General features: G+C 44.7%; 2 protein-coding genes across 3 annotated transcripts in view; one reads left to right on the top strand and one right to left on the bottom strand.

Moving 5' to 3' along the window:
* The window catches only part of LOC121549116 (rho-associated protein kinase 2-like), an 85,736-nt gene extending 68,678 nt beyond the window's left edge, over window positions 1–17,058 (top strand). For both annotated transcript variants that reach the window (XM_045213352.1, XM_045213353.1), the window contains exons 29-32: window positions 12–90; window positions 217–487; window positions 888–1,164; window positions 16,507–17,058. In XM_045213352.1, the coding sequence (XP_045069287.1) occupies window positions 12–90; window positions 217–487; window positions 888–1,164; window positions 16,507–16,519 (640 nt within the window). In that variant the 3' untranslated portion in view covers window positions 16,520–17,058. The remainder of the gene's footprint in view (window positions 1–11; window positions 91–216; window positions 488–887; window positions 1,165–16,506) is intronic.
* Window positions 17,059–18,697: 1,639 nt separating this feature from the next.
* LOC123483389 (solute carrier family 66 member 3-like) lies at window positions 18,698–23,652 on the bottom strand (the record flags this gene model as incomplete). Its single annotated transcript, XM_045213354.1, has 5 exons — window positions 18,698–19,698; window positions 19,964–20,005; window positions 22,864–22,984; window positions 23,322–23,379; window positions 23,579–23,652. Coding segments are annotated over 5 exons (387 nt in total), but the record flags the coding sequence as incomplete, so codon positions are not given.
* Window positions 23,653–23,946: the final 294 nt, after the last annotated feature.

Here is a 23,946-nt window from a genome sequence, read left to right as displayed (position 1 = left end):
CCTCCATGCAGTAAGCTGTTCCATGTCCGACCGGTCACTCAAACAGACGTTTACCGTGCTGACAGCAAAGAAATACCAAGGATATTCCAAGTGACAATTCAAATTGACATCAATATCTTTTCTTCGAGACTTTCAACAGAATCCTCAGTTACAGAAACGTAACATATTCTCTGCTCCTTACTCCTCTTCCCTCTCTTCCATCTCTCCCCCGCACAGATCCTGTACGCCAACGAGGGCGAGAGCAAACGGGAGCAGGAGTTTGCGGTGGAGCCGGTGGCACTGGCGGGCGAGCGCTCGTCCTACGTCATGCACAAGGGTCACGAGTTCATCCCCACGCTCTACCACCTGCCGTCGAGCTGTGAGGCATGCACGCGGCCCCTGTGGAACGTGTTCAAGCCGCCACCAGCGCTTGAGTGCCGCCGCTGCCACACCAAGTGCCACAAGGACCACTTGGACCGGAAGGAAGAGGCCATCGCCCCCTGCAGGGGTCAGTAAGAGTGGAATGGTCACAATATTTAACCCTCCCTTGCCTCCCACATTCCATAAAACTCTATGAACCCAGTGGTGTTCAGCCATAGAGTTCTAAAACCCAGTGCCACTTTCCCGTTTAGGTTTTATATTTCTGTGGGTGAACGCCACTGGGTTCATAGGGTTTTATGGGCATGTGGGCAAGCGAGGGTTAAATATTATTTAGGAGTTTTCGAACAATGGGAATTACTGTTTAGAATGTTAGTCCCCCTTGAACATTGCCACTTTAGCGATTTGTATTATTAGGACAGTCAAGTTAAAGCACATTTTGGTAGGCATACATATTAGTCAGTTTTCTTTAAATAAATTGTTTACCTGTATTAGTGTATTCGCTAACTTCAACCCTCCTCCCTCCTCAGTGAACTACGACATATCCACGGCCAAAGACCTACTCCTATTGGCCGGCTCTCAGGAGGAGCAGCAGCGATGGGTCAGCCGGCTAATCAAACGCATCCCCCGGAAACACCCTGGCCCCGCCCCCGCCTCCGTGGCCCAAGCCCCCGAGCCACCCTCCCACTCCTCCCCCCGACTCTCCCCCGACGCCTCCCCCCGCAACTCCCCGAGCCTGTCCCCCCACCGCGGAGCCGTCAAGGTCCAGCCTAGTCGCCAGCAGACACAGCCTGCAGGGAAGTCCAGGTAAGACTATGGATGGGGTGAAGAGGGTCGCTTTCAGACCTGGGTTCAAATAGTTTTTGGAAATCTTTCAAATACACTGCTCAAAAAAATAAAGGGAACACTAAAATAACACATCCTAGATCTGAATGAATGAAATAATCTTATTAAATACTTTTTTCTTTACATAGTTGAATGTGCTGACAACAAAATCACACAAAAATTATCAATGGAAATCAAATGTATCAACCCATGGAGGTCTGGATTTGGAGTCACCCTCAAAATGAAAGTGGAAAACCACACTACAGGCTGATCCAACTTTGATGTAATGTCCTTAAAACAAGTCAAAATGAGGCTCAGTAGTGTGTGTGGCCTCCACGTGCCTGTATGACCTCCCTACAATGCCTGGGCATGCTCCTGATGAGGTGGCGGATGGTCTCCTGAGGGATCTCCTCCCAGACCTGGCCTAAAGCATCCGCCAACTCCTGGACAGTCTGTGGTGCAACGTGGCGTTGGTGGATGGAGCGAGACATGATATCCCAGATGTGCTCAATTGGATTCAGGTCCGGGGAACGGGCGGGCCAGTCCATAGCATCAATGGCTTCCTCTTGCAGGAACTGCTGACACACTCCAGCCACATGAGGTCTAGCATTGTCTTGCATTAGGAGGAACCCAGGGCCAACCGCACCAGCATATGGTCTCACAAGGGGTCTGAGGATCTCATCTCGGTACCTAATGGCAGTCAGGCTACCTCTGGCGAGCACATGGAGGGCTGTGCGGCCCCCCAAAGAAATGCCACCCCACACCATGACTGACCCACCGCCAAACCGGTCATGCTGGAGGATGCTGCAGGCAGCAGAACGTTCTCCACGGCGTCTCCAGACTCTGTCACGTCTGTCACGTGCTCAGTGTGAACCTGCTTTCATCTGTGAAGAGCACAGGGCGCCAGTGGCGAATTTGCCAATCTTGGTGTTCTCTGGCAAATGCCAAACGTCCTGCACGGTGTTGGGCTGTAAGCACTACCCCCATCTGTGGACGTCGGGCCCTCATACCACCCTCATGGAGTCTGTTTCTGACCGTTTGAGCAGACACATGCACATTTGTGGCCTGCTGGAGGTCATTTTGCAGGGCTCTGGCAGTGCTCCTCCTGCTCCTCCTTGCTCAAAGGCGGAGGTAGCAGTCCTGCTGCTGGGTTTTTGCCCTCCTACGGCCTCCTCCACGTCTCCTGATGTACTGGCCTGTCTCCTGGTAGCGCCTCCATGCTCTGGACACTACGCTGACAGACACAGCAAACCTTCTTGCCACAGCTCGCATTGATGTGCCATCCTGGATGAGCTGCACTACCTGAGCCACTTGTGTGGGTTGTAGACTCCGTCTCATGCTACCACTAGAGTGAAAGCACCGCCAGCATTCAAAAGTGACCAAAACATCAGCCAGGAAGCATAGGAACTGAGAAGTGATCTGTGGTCACCACCTGCAAACCAGTTCTTTATTGGGGGTGTCTTGCTAATTGCCTATAATTTCCACCTGTTGTCTATTCCATTTGCACAACAGCATGTGAAATGTATTGTCAATCAGTGTTGCTTCCTAAGTGGAGAGTTTGATTTCACAGAAGTGTGATTGACTTGGAGTTACATTGTGTTGTTAAAGTGTTCCCTTTATTTTTTTGAGCAGTGTACTTTGAACATTTGCTTGAGCCTGCCTGGAATGCCAGATCGGTGGTGTTTGTGCTTTTGGGGCTATTCCGTTGGTTACACTGCACCAGACAAGCTTAATCAAGAGATGTTAACCCTTTACACTCGTGGGAATTGGCCTATATGGATATGGCTAAATATAAATGTTTCTTACAGAAGAAATATGAAAATGCATATGCATAACAGTTAATCTGACATAAGACTGAATCCAAACATTACACTGTTGATTTAATGTGTATTTTACATTTACTGTACTTTTTGATGCATTTGTTGATAATGAAATCTGAAAATACTCTGGATACATGAAATAACAAATTTGGGGTAGATGCAACATAAGACAAACAAATGATAAGGGTTAGAGTGAGAGGTCTAACAATTCATCCCAAAGGTGTGGGTTGAGGTCAGGGCTCTGTTCAGGCCAGTCAAGTTCTTCCACACCAATCTCAACAAGCCATTTCTGTATGGACCTCGCTTTGTGCACAGGGGCATTGTCATGCTGAAATGGGAAAGGGCCTTCCCCAAACTGTTGCCACAAAGTTGGAAGCACAGAATCGTCTAGAATGTCATTGTATTCTGTAGCGTTAAGATTTCACTTCACTGGAACTAAGTGGCCTAGCCCGAACCATGAATAACAGCCGCAGACCATTATTCCTCCTCTACTAAACTTTAGAGTTGGCACTATGCATTGTGGCAGGTAGCATTCTCCTGGCATCCGCCAAACCCAGATGCGTCCGTCGGACTGCCAGATGGTGAAGTGTGATTCATCACTCCAGAGAACACATTTCCACTGCTCCAGAGTCCAATGGCGGCGAGCTTTACACCACTCCAGCCGACACTTGGCATTGCGCATTGTGATTTTAGGCTTGTGTGCATCTGCCCTGCCATGGAAACCCATTTGAAGCTCCCGACGAACAGTTCTTGTGCTGACGTTGCTTCCAGAGGCAGTTTGGAACTCCTTATTGAGTGTTGCAATTGAGGACAGACGATTTTTACGGGCTACGCGTTTCAGCACTCTGCGGTCCCGTTCTGTGAGCTTGTGTAGCCTACCACTTCGCGGCTGAGCCGTTGTTGCTTCTAGACGTTTCCACTTCGCAATAACAGCACTTACAGTTGACCGGGGCAGCTGTAGCAGGGCAGAAATTTGACAAACTGACTTGTTGGAAAGATGGCATCCTATGACAGTGCCACGTTGAAAGTCACTGAGCTCTTCAGTAAGGCCATTCTACTGCTACTGTTTGTCTATGGAGATTGCATGGCTGTGTGCTCGATTTACACCTGTCAGCAACGGGTGTGGCTGAAATAGCCGTATCCACTAAATTGAAGGGGTGTCCATATACTTTTGGCCATGTAGTGTATAAGGTGCTATTCTGAGCTCTCCTTACTGTGCTGTTGCCGAACTAGAGCAAGCAGATTTGTAGTTGTTTTGTTTGCAACACAGCCCTGCACCCCCCCATCACACAATTACTGTTGTTTATGCAATCCAAAAACGGTCCATTATAAATCACAATATGGTCAGGTGGGCATCATTTGTAAGCGTGTTCTATTGCCAACATGGCTAGCTAAGTTACAAAATACGATCTTACAGTGTTAGGCTTCTACATGGCAATTCAGAGAAGCAGATCGTAATTTGGTGCGCCTCGAATAGAATCACGAGTGCATTCAGATGCGTGTTCCCTGCAAAATTTCTTCACAATATGACAAACAGGTTCATTCTGTTGAGAGCAAGCCAGGGTATGACCCCATGTCATCTTGTAACTGTACATCAAGCATGGTGGTCATAAACGATGGCACTGTATATTACATTTGTTTTATGATATGGAAATATGAAGTGCACATTTGGACTCACAGGTGTTTGGCTTGCTTGTATGACATGAAAGTGGTATTTATAATAATCTTCAACGTCTCATCTTTCAAAATACATATAGTCCTCTTAATTTACAGCATTTCCCTCACGCAGACAACAAAACATTTGCAAAAGTTGCCCAATTAGCGGGAGGGATGGGGGCAACTTCTTGTCGCCCGTGGTGCTCAAGTTCAGAACCGATGTCAGTCAAAATCAATACTGCACTGTGAAACAGAGACCTTGAGCTCTGACGTCATGTATAGCATGTTACTGCGTTCCAATTTCCAATCCGTGTCCAAATCTGCCATTTTCAACCCATATATGGGTATGAGTGTAAAGAGTAAAAGTTTTTGAAAGATTTTAATTACTATTTAAACCCATGATCTGTTAGGTTTGTGTGTAAACCTGGGTCATGTTCAGTAGTCCACAACTTTGCAAAACCTTTTGCAGCGCGAAGCAAAAACCAGCGTTCTTATTGGATAAGTTCAGGTTGTACCTTCCCATTTCAAAATGTTTTCTCCCTACTGAACATGGCACTGGTTAAATAAAACGAGATGGATAGACAGCTAATGTATTCATAAATCAGACGTGTGTTACCTGATATTGGATTTGCTTTTCTTGGCAAATATAATATATCTGTCCGTTTGGTCAACACCGCATACTCTTTATCTCACCCCATGTTCATTGTTCATCTATCTCATCTTTATCTCATTTATTTTAAACTGTGTAGTGTAGGAGTGCACTTGTCAGCATATTCATTCTTGGAACTCTCCACAGTGATCACATGATACTTTTCTTTCAGACCAGTGCTATCTCGCTCAGCTCCATGTCAGTTCATGAGTTAATAAGTAATTTAGCTAACTTATCTTATAAACTAATCTGCAATCTTGGCATAATGTTCTTGGTGCTACTTAAGTTTAATATGGACAATACTTAACCAGGTCACATAACCCGGAAACAGATTAAACCTAGTCCTGGATTTAAACACACTTTCAATGGAGTTTCTCCATTGAGCTTACTTAGTTGCCAGATATTTTCTCAGTTCTGCTTTCAGCTCAACACTATACAGGGCTTGACATTAACTTTTTTAGCCACTGCCCCTTTAAGGCTCTCCTGGAGGATGGTTGGCACTCTTGGTAGCCTATAAAACATTGCAACGTTACAATTATAGCAAAATACTTTTTATGTCTTTTATAAAATAATTCCTTCCAGGGCTCGACATTAAGAGCGTCCCGTCGTCCCTGGGACGATAGAAAACAGGTATAAGGTCCGAAATTCAAATATTATGTTTTTAAAAAAGCAATGAGGCTGATGGAACAGATAAGACCGTTTAGCATAAAATGTTGATAACGTTGTATTTCTTTATATTATAAGCTCAACAAAGTACGCATGGCTGTAGGGTACGCGTGAATGTTCCAAAATGCAATTAGCGGAAAACACAATTTTCAGAAGCGCACAGCTTGCAAGAGCGGTTTCATGTGACAGAGCTGAAAACATCCTTAAGAAATTAAGAAAGACTGGAGATCTAAAGATGCATCAACTAGCATGGGTTACTAACATGACTCGGACTATGCCTTTGGCTGCTGGACAATAAAATTAAGTTACTTTGAAAACCAATAGAACATGAGAGAAAGTCTGATTTCAATGGCATATTAAGTGTTTATAAAAATTATTCCCTCAACATTTCTGTGATCGTATTTTGGCTAGGTTAGGCTACTTTGAAACAAGGTAAGACATGCTTCATACAATGACATGAAACGTCCAGGTTTTAAACAATTACATTTATGGTTAAATAGTTTCAAAATGCTGACTGCCTCCGCTCAGATTCAAGGTAGGTGATGTGCGGTGCGCAACAGGCACTGTCCTTCACGCACTCGGTCTTGTGACCATTTGATCTGAACAAACCGTGCCTTGAGTAGGTATGTTGACAGAATCAAGGCTTTAGACGTTAATGTTAATTATCCTTCATTATATCTGTCAAACATGACTGCCGTTTAGCCTATATTTCTGTCATTAAGTGTCAGTAAAGTTTGGCTACATTTTCTGGTGCCTCCCTCATGTCAGCATCGGTTTGGACATGAGACTGTAGCCAATATGCATATCACCTACACTTTGTAGGCTTTTTTATTTATGTTCATGAAACATTTATTTGAACATTATTCCAATGTTGACCTCTCAGATCCAATTCTGATTGGAGTAACTGTTTGATATTGTTATTTTTAAATGTTTTATTTACTTGTACATTTCGCACAATTTAAATATATATTGTTCTTGTCCAACTCTTTTTTTAAACTTGTCCTGGACAAGAGGACAAGCATTAATGTCAAGCCTTGCAATACCTGCTCGAATAAACAAAGTCAAGTCAGTGTCATCTGAGACGTGTGTGTGGCCCATCGTTGTTCAACTCAGCAATGACTATGAATGCTGGAAAACGTATTCACTCACATGCTCCGCTAGCACCTAACTCGCTCTCTTCCGCTGGCCGCTTCCCTTAGCACTGGCCCCGTGCTCAGCATCATCCTCCACTGACTCTTGACTCCTCACCTTTGACCACTCACCTTTGCTAGACTGTAAGTAGCAGACCCCAGTGTGTGACTGTCTGTCTGCTGCACTGCCTGCTATGTCGTCTCCATTTAACCCACTCCCTCTCTCAACTACTCCTCCACCCTCTACCTCATGGCATGTATCTCAAATAACTCTACAGGACTGACCCTACTACGTCCCAATTCTCTAACTTTCTCCCTAGATGTGCACTCCAATTCACACATTTAAAAGCATTGGATTGGCATCTGAATAGACTGGACTAGGGAATTCACCATATTTCTTACACCAGTCTTTTCTTTTAAATCGATGAAGGTGTACAGTTAGGACAGAAAGGTCGAGAATTGGTGCACAAGCACCTTTAGAAAAATATATTGTCCATTTACACAGAATGGAAAATTGTCTTTGGCGCTCTTGCTTGCATTTAAAAGGATAGAATCAGACATAAAACATGCACATTACACACTGAGCATTTACATGTCAGTTCATCAGTTTTATTTAGGATTGTAACTGGGGGGATAAAGGATTTCTTTAGTCCATTCTTCCGTGCGGTTACTGTAATCTGACTAAAACAGGATGCCTCAATGCTGCCACCTGTTGGATGCTGCATTGACTGCACAGTCCTTGTAACACTATTACAAGTTCCTTCCGGGCTGTAGGTTGACACCTGGGCGACTCCCTCAACTGTTTCAGATTGCTTGTTGACCTTGAAAGCCTGAAGGAGTTGGTCATTGGAGGGTGTCGATAATGATGATATACAGTTGAAGTCGGAAGTTTACATACACTTAGGTTGGAGTCATTAAAAGTCGTTTTTCAACAACTCCACAAATTTCTTGTTAACAAACTATAGTTTTGGCAAGTCGGTTACGACATCTACTTTGTGCATGCACAAGTCATTTTTCCAACAATTGTTTACAGACAGATTATTTCACTTATAATTCACTGTATCAAAATTCCAGCGGGTCAGAAGTTTACATACACTAAGTTGACTGTGCCTTTAAACAGCTTGGAAAATTCCAGAAAATGATGTCATGGCTTTAGAAGCTTTTGATAGGCTAATTGACATCATTTGAGTCAATTGGAGGTGTACCTGCGGATGTATTTCAAGGCTTACCTTCAAACTCAGTGCCTCTTTGCTTGACATCATGGGAAAATCAAAAGAAATCAGCCAAGACCTCAGAAAGAAAATGGTAGACCTCCACAAGTCTGGTTCATCCTTGGGAGCAATTTCCAAACGCCTGAAGGTACCACGTTCATCTGTACAAACAATTGTACGCAAGAATAAACACCATAGGACCACGCAGCCGTCATACCGCTCAGGAAGGAGATACGTTCTGTCTCCTGGAGATGAACATACTTTGGGGCGAAAAGTGCAAATCAATCCCAGAACAACAACAAAGGACCTTGTGAAGATGCTGGAGGAAACACATACAAAGTATCTATATCCACAGTAAAACGAGTCCTATATCGACATAACCTGAAAGGCTGCTCAGCAAGGAAGAAGCCACTGCTCCAAAACCGCCATAAAAAAGCCAGACTACGGTTTGCAACTGCACATGGGGACAAAGATCATACTTTTTGGAGAAATGTCCTTTGGTCTGATAGAAACTGTTTGGCCATAATGAACATCGTTATGTTTGGAGGAAAAATGGGGTGGCTTGCAAGCCGAAGAACACCATCCCAACCGTGAAGCACCGGGGTGGCAGCATCATGCTGTGGGGGTGTTTTGCTGCAGGAGGGACTGGTGCACTTCACAAAATAGATGGCATCATGAGGAAGGAAAATTATGTGGATATATTGAAGCAACATCTCAAGACATCAGTCAGGAAGTTAAAGCTTGGTCGCAAATGGGTCTTCCAAATGGACAATGACCCCAAGCATACTTCCAAAGTTGTGGCAAAATGGCTTAAGCACAACAAAGTCAAGGTATTGGAGTGGCCATCACAAAGCCCTGACCTCAATCCTATAAAAAATGTGTGGGCAGAACTGAAAAAGCGTGTGCAAGCAAGGAGGCCTACAAACCTGCCTCAGTTACACCAGCTCTGTCAGGAGGAATGGGCCAAAATTCACCCAACTTATTGTGGGAAGCTTGTGGAAGGCTACCCAAACGTTTGACCCAAGTTAAACAATTTAAAGGCAATGCTACCAAATACGAATTGAGTGTATGTAAACTTCTGACCCACTGGGAATGTGATGAAAGAAATAAAAGCTGAAATAAATCATTCTCTCTACTATTATTCTGAAATTTCACATTCTTAAAATAAAGTGGTGGGGCCCCACCTGGGTGCAGGTTTGGGATTTTGCCCTAGCACTACACAGCTGATTCAAATAACCAACTCACTATCAAGCTTTGATTATTTGATTCAGCTGTGTAGTGCTAGGGCAAAAAATAAAATGTGCACCCGGGGGGCCAGGACCCAGACCCAGTTTGTGAAACCCTGACATAGACAAAACATTTATGCATTCACTGTACTGTAACACACTTTGGGGGAAAAAAGTGTCTACTTAATGGCATATTATGCATGGTTTGTTTGATTTCAATAGGGGCATACAGAATTGATTGCCATTAATGGTTTTGTTGTTTAGAGTGTTTCCCTTTCTTATGGCAGTCACTTGTCGTGGAAATTCTACACAGGGACACTCAAAGTCAATCTTAAATGAATAATTGTTTATTATCAGCGCGCTAGAGACCATCCATAGTCCCTATAGCATCACAGTCCCTATTGCATCCATAGTATCTATGGTCCCTATAGCATCTATAGTCCCTACAGCATCTATAGTCCCTCAGCATACATAGTATCAATAGTTTATATAGTCATAAATGCTATGGTCTCTATAGACTCTATAGTCTTGCCGCATACATATAGAATAACACACACACTTTCACACATTCACTCAGTAACTCACATTCACATTCACTTTGTGCTATTACTTGACTTAGGACTAGTGGTACCCTCCTCCATTTTTGTTTAATTTTTGTTGGTAAAATTTTTTCTTCAATTTCTATGCAAATTGATTTACTGATATTTAGTCACTGTGTCCTTCAATTGTTCACGGATGATGTGTCTCCTCCTGGGCAGCTCACAGTAAGGGTCTCGTCATCTTTTGGTCAGATGGGAATTTCCCTCACGCTTCATAAAATGCGCCACCGGTTTTCCTCGTAGACCCCCACTTTAAAGCTCTGCAGGCAGAATCAATCAACCTGTTCATTGACGCCAAATTGTCGTGGAAATTCTACACAGGGACTCTCGAAGTCAATCTTAAATGAATCATTGTTTATTATCAGCACGCTGGAGAGGTTCCAACCAACTCAATACACCAAGTACACATGTCGATCAGGAGCTCCTTCCGGGGCAATCCCGTTAGTTCTCTTATATACAGACAAGTTATATTTGCATGATTTAATTCATCATTAACGATTTGCTTCATTCATGTGACCGACCAATACTGGTTCATAACATGTGACAGACCAATACCTCACGATGCTTCTTCTCTCTAAGCTGAGACCTTGAAACTGAGATCCCTTTCTAAAAACAAGGTTCTAGGCGTACTGCCAAATTGTAGATACTGATAGTGAGGATTCGTTCAATCAGTCACTTGTGTCACGAGCCGGCTCGTAACAAATAGGGAGACAATGTGGAGATAAGGAATAACAAAATATATTTATTAACTAAAGCAAACTATATACAATTAACAATGGTGTGTGTAGTCAGTAATCAGTAGTGTGAGTGGATGCGTGTATTGATGGGATAATGAGGAGTGTTGAAAGGTGCCAAAGCAAACAAACAATACAGCCACAAAAATGCCACAATCAAAATCCAACAGTGTGTCTGCATGGAGAGAGCCTCCCCAATGAATGGGGGAAAGGTGTATTTATCCCTGGGACACACCCGAGCCCAGGTGTGTCCCATTTCTCTGATGACCCTCCCGGCTCTGCCCACCGAATATGCTTCCTGCGCTTTACCAGTCAACACACACTGCAACATTAAAGTGCGATCAGAGTCAGGCCAACTCCTAGCGCCAGCAACACGCTCAAACAACGAAAGGAACGTCTCAGGGTCCTTTTCATTAAATTTTGGCAACAGCCGTAAATTTCCAACAATATCAAATGTGTCCGGGGCACGACCGAGAGAGGAGCGACCCCTAGGTAAATTAGGGTCACCTTCCCAGAGCAAACTCTCCCCCGAGAGCTTTCCTTCCCTAACCAAATATAACCGCTCTTGTTGGAGCTTGATTGTAGCACGCTCCAAATCCTGTTTAAATTCCAATTCCTTTTCATACTTAACACGATCATGCTCTAACTGTAACAGAAGCAGTTCTTTCTGCTGGTCAAAAGAAACACTACTAGGGCTAACAGACGGAGCGGCCATTGTAACAAAATCGGGGAGACAGCAGGGGAGGTGGCGAGTCCTCGCCAGAGGCTGCCCCAGTGGTAACTTCCAGTATACCACTCTCCATCATATTAGCCTTCAATATCAACTGTGATGTCACGAGAGGCTGTGTCCTGGAGGGACGTTACATCCCCCTGAGGTGGCTGCAAACCCAGACAGCTATGGCTCCATCTGCTGGTATGGTCGGGAACTCCACCCCTCTATGGCCAATCTTCCTACGCAGCTGAAACAAATGAGCTGATGAGCTGAAGGTTTGGGAAGGGAAGAGACAGTCTCCAGGCTGGGCTCTCTGGAGGACAAGAGTGCTGCACGTCCACTTCCATGAGGAATATAAGGATTTGGAGATACTTACCTTTGAAAAATACTCACCTTTGGATATATGCACCTGTGGAAATACGTGTGGGACATTTGGAAGGACGTTTTGCTGGGTTGGCCACTAGCTGCAACGGGGAATACAGTAAGACTGGGGAAAAGTTATTTGAGCGAGGGAGAGTTATGATTTTGGATGTGGAAGAGACATCCCTGAACTGTTAACCCTGAAAGAGCCACCAGAGTACAGAATTGTGTTATACTTTCGTTAGTTTCCCAAGACCTTTAATAAAATCCTTGTTTTGGTTGAACCTGGTCTCCTTGCACTACTTGAGCAATCCCGCTGAAAGCTGTGTAGCCTCTCGTGACGTCACAGATGGTGGAGAATACGGGCAGCTCAAGCGTTAATAGTGCATGTCAGAGGAGGATACCGAAGGTTTGATCACCCAGTTTTCCAAGTTGGCCGTAGGCTCCCCGCCGACTGAAATGGAGGACATATTGAAAGCCCTTGTTGCTGGCCAGCAAGCCCAGATGCAAGCAAACGTGGCTCTCTTGGAGGAGCAAAAGAAAGCCAACCTTCTGAAGGCAGAGGAATTGCAGTTGCAGAGACAGAGGGTGGTCCAAAATACCCGCCCAATAAAGGCAAGTGACTTTATATCTAAGATGGGAGCTACCGATGACATTGAGGCATACCTGCATGCATCTGAGGCCACGGCCACTAGGGAAGCCTGGCCCAAGCAACAGTGGGTTGGTCTGTTAGCCCCCTTTCTAACCGGGGAAGCGCTGAATGCTGTCCGGGACCTGGGCCCTGACCAGGTTACTGACTATGATGCCCTGAAGGCTGAGATCCTCAGCAGATATGGACTCACAAAGTTTGGTATGGCCCAGCGCTTTCACAGCTGGACCTTCCAACCAGACCAACCTCCTCGGGCGCAGATGCATGAACTTGTCCGAATCGCAAGGAAATGGCTGGATCCGCAGAGGAATACAGCAGCGGCGGTGGTGGAGGCCGTTGTGGTGGATCGTTACCTACGCGCCCTGCCTTATGAGGCAAAACGGTTCATCAGTCAACAGGCCTTGACCACGGCTGATCTGACCGTGGAAGCTGTGGAAAAGTACCAGGCCACAGCGGAGATGCTGAATGCTTCCCCGAAAAAGACCCCCAGGAGTGCGGCCCCACCACAAATGGGAAGAACCCGTCCAAAGGACCCCAAGGTCTCGAACCCAGCCACGTCAGGACTTATCCCGGCTCCAGGGGGAGCCAGAAACCAGGCGGGTCCAAGAAGAGTACACCAGGAGGGGGAAACTCGACAGTGTTACCGGTGTGGGGAGATGGGACATATCTCCTGGCAGTGTGGGAAACCAGCCGATGAACCTATGCCCACTGCGGAGTCCTCCAGCTCAGCACCCACACACCGTTTTGCCTCGCTCTTGGGAGTCGTAGATGGCGGCCCAGATCGACCCCCCACCTGCCCGGTAACTGTGAATCACCATGATGTGGAGGCCTTACTGGATTCTGGTAGCTGGGCCACCCTGGTGCGTAAGGATTTGGTGGGCCCAACGTGTCTGACCCCGGGGAAAGTCCTCCCAGTTTCCTGTGTCCATGGGGACACCAGAGAATACCCCATTACTGAACTTACAATGACCAGCACACGGGGAACCATACACACGACGGCGGGGTGGTTGATTCCCTCCCCGTCCCTGTCCTAATTGGACGAGACTGCCCAGCCTTTTACCCACTCTGGAGAGAGTCTCAGGAGAGGATAACCCGAGTACCTCGGAAACGGAGAGGCAAGACTCATCCTGGGAAGGCTCCGGTGCAATCCTCCGAATTACTCACTCCCGCCCGGGCTCTGATAGGGATGGCAGGTGCCCAGACCGACACAGAGACGGAGCTACAGAATCTGGACAAAGAACTGTCTGGTCTGAAGGGGACCGCTGAGAGGTATCGTTTGTTAAAGCAACAGTTAGACATGAAGACAGAAGAGTTAGATATCCTCCAGGCTAAACTCCAACAGAGCTCCTTCCCTAAGCAACAGGAGGAGCTGGAGAGGCTGCGCAGGACCATCGAGGAGTGTGAGGAGACCCTGCGCAGTAGTAAGGAGGTCCAGAAGAAGGCAGAGGAGAAGTACAAGGTGTTGGAGAACAAGATGAAGAATGCGGAGGCAGAGAGAGAGAAGGAACTGAAAGCTGCTCAACAGAAGCTAAACTCTGCTAAAACCAAGGCTGATGCGTTCAGTAAGAAACTCAAGGAGAGACAACAGGAGGCTGAGTCCCTGGTCCTAGAGTTGGAGGAGTTGAAGGGAGAGCAGTCTGGCAAGCACCACGGCAATGCGGACGCCCTCTCCCGGCGTGATGCCTTCTTCGCTGCCTTTACCCCGACGAGGACGTCGGTCCCGAGGAGGGGGGATGTGTGATGTCACGAGAGGCTGTGTCCTGGAGGGACGTTACATCCCCCTGAGGTGGCTGCAAACCCAGACAGCTATGGCTCCATCTGCTGGTATGGTCGGGAACTCCACCCCCTCTATGGCCAATCTTCCTACGCAGCTGAAACAAATGAGCTGATGAGCTGAAGGTTTGGGAAGGGAAGAGACAGTCTCCAGGCTGGGCTCTCTGGAGGACAAGAGTGCTGCACGTCCACTTCCATGAGGAATATAAGGATTTGGAGATACTTACCTTTGAAAAATACTCACCTTTGGATATATGCACCTGTGGAAATACGTGTGGGACATTTGGAAGGACGTTTTGCTGGGTTGGCCACTAGCTGCAACGGGAATACAGTAAGACTGGGGAAAAGTTATTTGAGCGAGGGAGAGTTATGATTTTGGATGTGGAAGAGACATCCCTGAACTGTTAACCCTGAAAGAGCCACCAGAGTACAGAATTGTGTTATACTTTCGTTAGTTTCCCAAGACCTTTAATAAAATCCTTGTTTTGGTTGAACCTGGTCTCCTTGCACTACTTGAGCAATCCCGCTGAAAGCTGTGTAGCCTCTCGTGACGTCACACAACTTAACAGAATATTGATGTTTATCACTAATTTCACCCCGGTAGTGTTGAGCAATCTTCAACAGCTGTTCTTTAGTACATCATTCTAACAGTTCCTCTGATGGAATGCGAATGAACTCGTCTACATTAGATGCCATAGTCACAAATAACTACTAAAAAGAATCTCGCTCTTCCCTTCTGCTGAGCACACCAGACCACAACATGAGAAGCGCCAATCACACTGGACACCACAGGAGAGAGTTGAGATATATAAGGAGCTTCCCCAAATCCTACAATAACTCAACCCTAGTCTTCGTGGGGATTCGTGGTGGGTAATTACACACTGTAGCACGCTGGCATGGGGGAAAAAACAGCACGCTGGCGGATTCCACCCAAGCCACGGATGTGCCCCCGAGACAACTGCTCCATCCCCGGACACCACACAAAAATAACAAACAAAATAACCATGCCCAATGTATTCCAAAGTGGAACACGTCGCTAAGCCTAACAGAGGAAAAGAAAGGCTATAGCTCCGGGTAGCAAATAGCACTACCCTACACAAATCTCCCACTGAGGTACACAGCCGATAGTACTCACCACCTCGGACCAATATCCCAACAGCGAGTAGAGCAAGAGTTTCCGGCCTGGAAACTAACCAATGTACTCTCTCCAACGCAGTACACAACTATCCACCGCAGTGGCTAGTTTAACAAACAAAAGGCAACCAACACTGGGCCTACTAAACATCACAACTCAAAACAAGCTGTACCAAAAGATGCAAAGAAAGCACCTAAAGAGTTTATCGAACACTAACTCCACGTTTTCTCCCAAACAAAATACTCATACCAGTTAGCCAAACAACAAAAATGCCACAACCAAAATCCAACAGTGTGTCTGCATGGAGAGAGCCTCCCCAATGAATGGGGGAAAGGTGTATTTATCCCTGGGACACACCCGAGCCCAGGTAGGTCCCATTTCTCTGACGACCCTCAGGGCTCCGCCCACCGACATCCTATTAAAGAAAACAAGAACAAAGAGAGAATTCGGCAGACAGAGTGGGAGGGTCGTCACACTTGCATGAACACAGAAATGGGTTATGAGGAAAGCACAAACGTAATAATTTCCATCACACACTTTGAGTTTGACATTCACTATATGATGATGACATCTGCGGACGATCCCACCAAAGTCAGTGTTAATGTGTGTTAATCTTTGAGTTGCTGTGTGCTGCCTGTTTCTGGTGTTGATTTTTGTTAGCTGTTTGGTGTGTGTGTGTGGTGTGTGCACGTGCGCGTGCGTCTGTTCTTTAGGGCCGGGACGATACCAGTATCGCAATGAAAACACGAAGCAAACCGAACGATTTGGTTCTTTAAAAACCTACTTTATGTCAAATATTGTGTGCTATAGCTTGGAACATTAGGGCTGTTTTCCTAAAGAAGTGAAATCCGCTTCGTGTTTTGTGTCCTTGCCACGGTTTCGCGATACTGGTATCATCTGGGCTGTTCTTGTTTGTGCGCACGCACAATTATGTGAATAAACCGACTTAATCTAGCAAAACGCCATGATTCATTTTTGCTTATTTTTCTCCTCTCTCTTCACAGCTTACCTCTATAATACAATGGTGTGGTGTATCCTCTCACATCATGTGGACTTTGACGGGAGCCTGGACACACAGTGGAAGACGCATCTACCTGCCTTGTTCTCAAATTGCACTCTATTCCCTATGGCTCTGGTCAAAAGTAGTGCACTATATAGGGAATGGGGTGCCATTTGGAACACAACCAAAGACTACAAAATGCCAAGTATTTACACATCTTTTAGGGGAAGAGGGTAAGGTTAGGTAAATGTTGTATTTATGTTAGCACTGCGGTCTGACTCACATCTGTCTCAGTAAACCAAATGGTTTCACCTTTTGCCTTATGCAGTATAGTATACAGATCTGTGACTTTATACAGTATTCATGTCATAGCAAATTTCTATAATTTCGTGACTTCATGGATCGAGAAAATGTAATACTTTGCAGGTCGCTCTAAAACTGCCTTATTTTATACATGATTTATGTCATGATGAAATACATAGACATACACTGAGTGTACAAAACATTAAGAACACCTTCCTATTATTGAGTCGCACCCCCTTTTGCCCTCAGAACAGCCTCAATTCGTTGAGGCATGGACTCTACAAGGTGTCGAAAGCGTTTCACAGGGATGCTGGCCCATGTTGACTCCAATGCGTCCCACAGTTGTAGCTGGTAGTAGATCTCTACTCCGAATAGCTCGTTCCATCTCATCCCACAGATACTCAGTTGGATTGAGATCTGGTGACTGGGCAGGCCACTGCATTAAGCTGAATTCACTGTCATGTCCATGGAACCATTCCTGGACAGTCCTAGCCACTGCTTCTTGACACAATGCCCGCTTAACCCGGAAGCCAGCCGCACCAATGTGTCGGAGGAAACGCCGTACACCTGGCGACCGTGTCAGCGTGCACTGCGCCCGGCCCGCCACAGGAGTCGCTAGTGCGCGATGGGACAAGAACATCCCTGCCGGCCAAACCCTCCCCTAACCTGGACGACGCTGGGCCAATTGTGCGCCGCCCCATGGGTCTCCCGGTCGCGGCCGGCTGCGACAGAGCCTGGACTCGAACCAGGATCTCTAGTGGGACAATCCTAGCCTTGTGGCATGGGGCATTATCCTGCTGAAAAAATCAATTCACAGATGGATACACTGCTGCTATGAAGGGATGCACCTGATTGGCAATGGTGTTCAGATATCCTGTGGCATTCAAACGTTTCTCCACTTTTATCAAGGGGCCCAATGTGTGCCATGAAAACACACCCCATGTACTCTTCTGGTATTCTCCATACCCTAGTCCTCCCATCAGCGTGAAACCGCAGGAAGCGGGATTCATCAGACTAGGCAATGTTTTTCCAATTCTCCAGTGTCCAGTGTTTTCGTTCCTAAACCCACTGCAACCGCAGATTCTTTTTTTTTTTGCTGAAAGAAGTGGAACTCTGTAAGGTCGTCTGTTGCCATTTGTGTCAAGGTACGACGAGTTGTACATTCTTTTATGGGTCTTTGGGCACCAATGTTGTACTGGACTGTCAGTTGACTAACTGTAGCCCGTCTGTTGCTCTGCACAATTCGTGTCAGCCTCTTTTGTCCTCTTTCATCAATGACCAGTTTTCGACCACTGGCCTGCCGTTGGCTGGATGTCGGGGAAACTGTTGAGCGTGAAAAACCCAGCAGCGTTGCAGTTCTTGACACACTCAAACCAGTGCGCCTAGCACCTACTACCATACCCCGTTCAAAGGCACTTCAATATTTTGTCTTTCCCATTCACCTTTCCCATTCACCTTCTGAATAGCACACATACACAATCCATGTCTCAATTGTCTCAAGGCTTAGAAATCCTTCTTTAACCTGTCTCCTCCCCTTCATTTAAACTGATTGAAGTGGATTTAACAGGTGACATCAATAAGGGATCATAGATTTCACCTGGATAGTCTATGTCATGGAAAGATCAGGTGTTCCTAATGTTTTGTACACTCAGTGTATATCTACCGGTCTTTAACATAGAAATAGAATGAATGGCTGCCATTCTAACCATTATGGCTTAATAGACCTGAATGTGGGCATCCATTCTATTCATTCTAATTCTATGGTCTTTACATGCCTGGGTGATCCTCAGAAACGATGTTATTAGATGGTGTTGTATTACGTATGTTAGTGAGAGTGTGTGTGTATATAGGAAGAATTGTTCCGTCAGTGTATTGCCACATAAAGATGTGACTATTTTTACGAAAACTAAAGTTTTCACTGCACATATGATATATACAGTATATTTCCCTGTAATGTTTCAAGATGGGCTATATATAAAGAAAAACAATTATTGTCAAGATTGAAATCTGAGTTCAGTCCACAACTGATATTCAGATGAGTGCATTATTTCATTCAAATCAGTAAGTGTGTTGTAGCCTGGTCCCAGGTCTGTTTGTGCTGTCTTGCCAACAACAACGACCATAGGGGCATGACAGCACAAACAGATCTGGGTCCAGGCTAAAGTGTTTGTCTTTATGACAGAATAAGGTGAACCATGATGTACAATATGGGAATATTATTTAGCAGTCGCCCCAATCATATAGAGTGAAGTTGCCCCCAGATGCTGATCCTGGATCAGTTTAGCATTTCCCCCAATAATGGTTAAGGGAAGGATTGTGGGAGGGAAAGCTGATCCTAGATCTGTACCTAGGAGAAACTTCACCCAAGAGCTTCTCGCTCCTCAGTTCACATGCTTCCGTAAACTATGGTGACCCTCAGACAGAACTGTATCAATATATTTCATATTTATGTACTGTATTGTACTGTATGACTGCCGTCTACTACATAGCTTGTTGAAAAGAAATATACTGTACTCTATAAGACATCAACAGAGAATATTTATTTATTGCGTGTTTAAGACACTTTTTTTCTATTGGTTGTTCTGGGACCAAAATATATCATTTATTGTTAGTGGTTTCACAAGTCAGGGACGTATTCATCAGGGCACACAAAAGAAAACATTTAAAAACATTTTGCAAATTCAAATGAGTGTTTCTTATTGGACAAGTACAGATAGTCCCTCCTTGTTTCAGACCGTTTTCTTCTATTTGGTGCCTGAAGAACATGACCCAGGTGACTGACAGACTCTCTTCTCCAAAGCTCATTCCACCTTTTTGACACCTCTTCTGTAGTGGAATATCATGGACAGCACAAATCCATTGAGCGATGACAAGACAGCAAACCGGGTAAGAACTGAAGGAATTAAAGAACCAAGCGTTACAAACTGATCACAGTATGAGCTCATTTCCTAATGTTTATAACCGCAGAAACTTATGTTCTATGTCTATTGCATTGATCAGACAAAAAACATAGAGTTGGATAGAGGATGCACTTGGTCCAAAGCATGCTTGAACAAAGGTATGAGATGAGCTCTCTAGTTACTAGTCTAGCACATCTTTATGAACTAAGAACACATTATGATTGCTATGTTTCTACAAGGCAGGCAGTAGATACTGACCTTGTATGTCTGTCGTTGTCATGATTGTAGTGAACATCCTCGCTGAAACATAGGATTTGAGTGTAAAAACAAACCTTCCAAACAGTCAGTAATCACGTTTCCATCCACAGTTTTTATGCGTGTAAAGTCATACCGTATTTTAAAAAATCACGACAGCTGTGATGGAAACAGGAAGTTTCAGTATCATTTTATAAATGCTGACAGATAATTTGTTCGTTCAACATGGAGGGATCTTTTTGTGTCAGTAAAATTAATTATGCGAGAAATGGCGAGGGAAACGCATTTATGCACAAATATTGATATAATAACCATATTGAAGTAAACTTGGATGATATGGTGTGTGCTCCTCCCACTACGACTCGGGAAAGCATGCAGTTTATTAGGCTACAGATGGAATACGTTTTGATAAACTTCACATGGTGGTGAAAGTGCATGGTGATCTTGATGCGCCTTTCCAATAGGGTCTTATTCTGGTGACATGATCATCGATGATTGACTGCCAATCTCATCATGTAGACTAGCCTACTCGCACAGCCTACCCGCACTGTATCTGCGAGCTGTTGGCTAGAGCGCACGTGCCAAGACCAGAGTAGGCACATTTACTATTTAACACAACAGTTTTTGTGACAAAATTATCGGTAGAGTTACAGTTGAAGTCGGAAGTTTACATACACTTAGGTTGGAGTCATTAAAACTCGTTTTTCAACCACTCCACAAATTTCTTGTTAACAAACTATAGTTTTGGCAAGTCGGTTAGGACATCTACTTTGTGCATGACACAAGTAATTTTTCCAACAATTGTTTACAGACAGATATTTCACTTATAATTCACTGTATCACAATTCCAGTGGGTCAGAAGTTTACATACACTAGGTTGACTGTGCCTTTAAACAGCTTGGAAAATTCCAGAAAATGCTTCTGATAGGCTAATTGACATAATTTGAGTCAATTGGAGGTGTACCTGTGGATGTATTTCAAGGCTTACCTTCAAACTCAGTGCCTCTTTGCTTGACATCATGAGAAAATCAAAATAAATCAGCCAAGACCTCAGGAAAAACATTGTAGACCTCCACAAGTCTGTTTCATCCTTGGGAGCAATTTCCAAACACCTGAAGGTACTACGTTCATCTGTACAAACAATAGTACGCAAGTATAAACAACATGGGACCACGCAGCCGTCATATCGCTCAGGAAGGAGACGCGTTCTGTCTCCTAGAGATGAACATACTTTGGTGCGAAAAGTGCAAATCAATCCCAGCACAGCAGCAAAGGACCTTGTGAAGATGCTGGAGGAAACAGGTACAAAAGTATCTATATCCACAGTAAAACGAGTCCTATATCGACATGACCTGAAAGACCGCTCAGCAAGGAAAAAGCCACTGATCCAAAACCGCCATAAAAAACCCAGACTACGGTTTGAAACTGCACATGGGGACAAAGATCGTACTTTTTGGAGAAATGTCCTCTGGTCTGATGAAACAAAAATAGAACTGTTTGGCCATAATGACCATTGTTATATTTGGAGGGAAAAGGGGGTGGCTTGCATGCCGAAGAACACCATCCCAACTGTGAAGCACGGGGGTGGCAGCATCATGCTGTGGGGGTGCTTTGCTGCAGGAGGGACTGGTGCACTTCACGAAATAGATGGCATCATGAGGAAGGAAAATTATGTGGATATATTGAAGCAACATCTCAAGACATCAGTCAGGAAGTTAAATGGACAATGACCCCAAGCATACTTCCAAAGTTAAAATGGCTTAAGGACAACAAACTTAAGGTATTGGAGTGGCCATCACAAAGCCCTTACCTCAATCCTATAAAACATTTGTGGGCAGAACTGAAAAAGTGTGTGCGAGCAAGGAGGCCTACAAACCTGTCAGGAGGAATGGGCCAAAATTCACCCAACTTATTGTGGGAAGCTTGTGGAAGGCTACCCGAAACATTTGACCCAAGTTAAACAATTTAAAGCAATGCTACCAAATACTAATTGAGTGTATGTAAACTTCTGACCCACTGGGAATGTGATGAAAGAAATAAAAGCTTAAATAAATCATTCTCTCTACTATTATTCTGACATTTCACATTCTTAAAATAAAGTGGTGATCCTAACTGACCTATGACCGGGCATTTCTACTTGGATTAAATGTCAGGAATTGTGAAAAACTGAGTTTAAATGTATTTGGCTAAGGTGTATGTAAACTTCTGACTTCAACTGTATGTGCACTATGTCATCATGCACTGATTTGTTTCCGCAATTTGGTGGATACGCACCACTGGTGAGAAAATGCGCATATTTTATTTATGCAGATTCTAGAATATTTGTATGAAAATCTTTCACAAATTGGATGGAAACCTAGCTAGTGATACCTCCATTACTGTATTAAATTACGAAAGGGTGAACTATCCCTTTAAAGCTGGAATCCGTAGCGGTGAAACAGCCACGTCCGTTTGCGATATATTACAAAGCATTACTTAAAACAACGAACACCGTTTCTTTCCCTCTGACATCATTGCACATCATTGTACGTGCGACGGTACATACTATGCTGTTCTATTATTTTATTTTATTCTTCCACGATGCAGGATGCTCCTCTGCCCCGTTTAAAAAACAATAACAAATGTTCCTGGGGCGACCAGTGTCGCTGTTTCACCTTATGTGGATCTCCGCTTTAAGCATTCAGACCCCAGATACCAAAGGACCAATGGAAGAGGCGCACTATTATAGTACCAGACCTGTGGTCAGATTCGCTACCCTTCATCCTGAAATGTACACCTGTTCACTCCCCCCTAGTGGATTTAAAAGCAGTGGAAAGGTGTAAGTATTGAGAATTTCTACCATTTCCTTCCACCAATCCATGGACCACAGCCCCTCTACCCCTCTCCCTTGGCGTGATACTCACCCAGGCAGGTGTAGAAGGATATGCTCCAGGCGAGGGCACTGACCCCGGATGAGTCCTTGGACTGATACAGGCACTGGGCGGAGGCAAACTTACTGCTGGCACTGATGAAGGTACAGGCGCTCTGATGGGGTAGAAACAGGACCAAGATCACAAACATCAAGATTTAACCCCTACTAGGTAAGAACTGAGGGCAGACCAGTACTAACACACCTGAATGAACTAAGGGCTTGATAATTGGGTGAATCAGGTGTGTTGGGCTGGAACAAAAGCCTGCAAAGCCACTGTGGGCCCCCAGAATCAGGATATAAGACCTATACAGATGCTTCACAAATCATTTACAAGAAAAGTTACCTAACAGCTGAATGATTTCTGGAGCATCTAAATAGGCCTTTATAAAGTGTTTAGGAATCATTCATTAAGCCTTAGAAGTTGTCGTTTTTTTAAAGTACTGTACTCACCATAGCCAGATCAATGATCCAATCTTGTAGTGTGACAAGTTTCCATCCCCCTACAAATCTAGAGTGGAACATTAAAGACTAAAAGAGCTGACAGTGAACAATGTTGGTAATCATTCAGTGATTGGTTAGAGTTGTGATAATAAGCAGCAGCCTTTAATGGCTGGTCTCAGTGGTCTGTAATATAAAATTGTATCAGTGAAACATTGTAATTGGTCAGATCTGCCTGGGCATCTGCATTCTGATTGGGTGGAGGATACAGTGCAATGTAGATCACACTGTGCTTGATGTTCCCATTGTAGTAAAGGATGAGCAAAAGCAGGATGGTGTCAAAAAAATAAAAATACAGTGTACATCAATTTCAAACTCTTACTTCATACTTTACAGTAGCAACCACAAACAGGCAGCACATAGCATGTTCAGTATTTTACAAATAATATTAGATGATTCTTCACCTCGAAAGAAGTCTATGAGGCAGGAGACTGTAATCCATGGTTCGGATTTCATTAAACAGCCACTATAAACTTTAAGCTAACTTTAGCCACAGCTTGCTAAGAATTAATGGGAGTACAATTGCCAAAATATCATGGCCAAATCAACTCAATTATTTGGTTTGATGTTACTAAAA

The sequence above is a fragment of the Coregonus clupeaformis genome, unplaced genomic scaffold, assembly GCF_020615455.1.
Source record: "Coregonus clupeaformis isolate EN_2021a unplaced genomic scaffold, ASM2061545v1 scaf0104, whole genome shotgun sequence".
NCBI lineage: Eukaryota > Metazoa > Chordata > Actinopteri > Salmoniformes > Salmonidae > Coregonus > Coregonus clupeaformis.
Note: the sequence above shows the minus strand (reverse complement) of the source record. Positions and strands in the feature narration are given on the sequence as shown.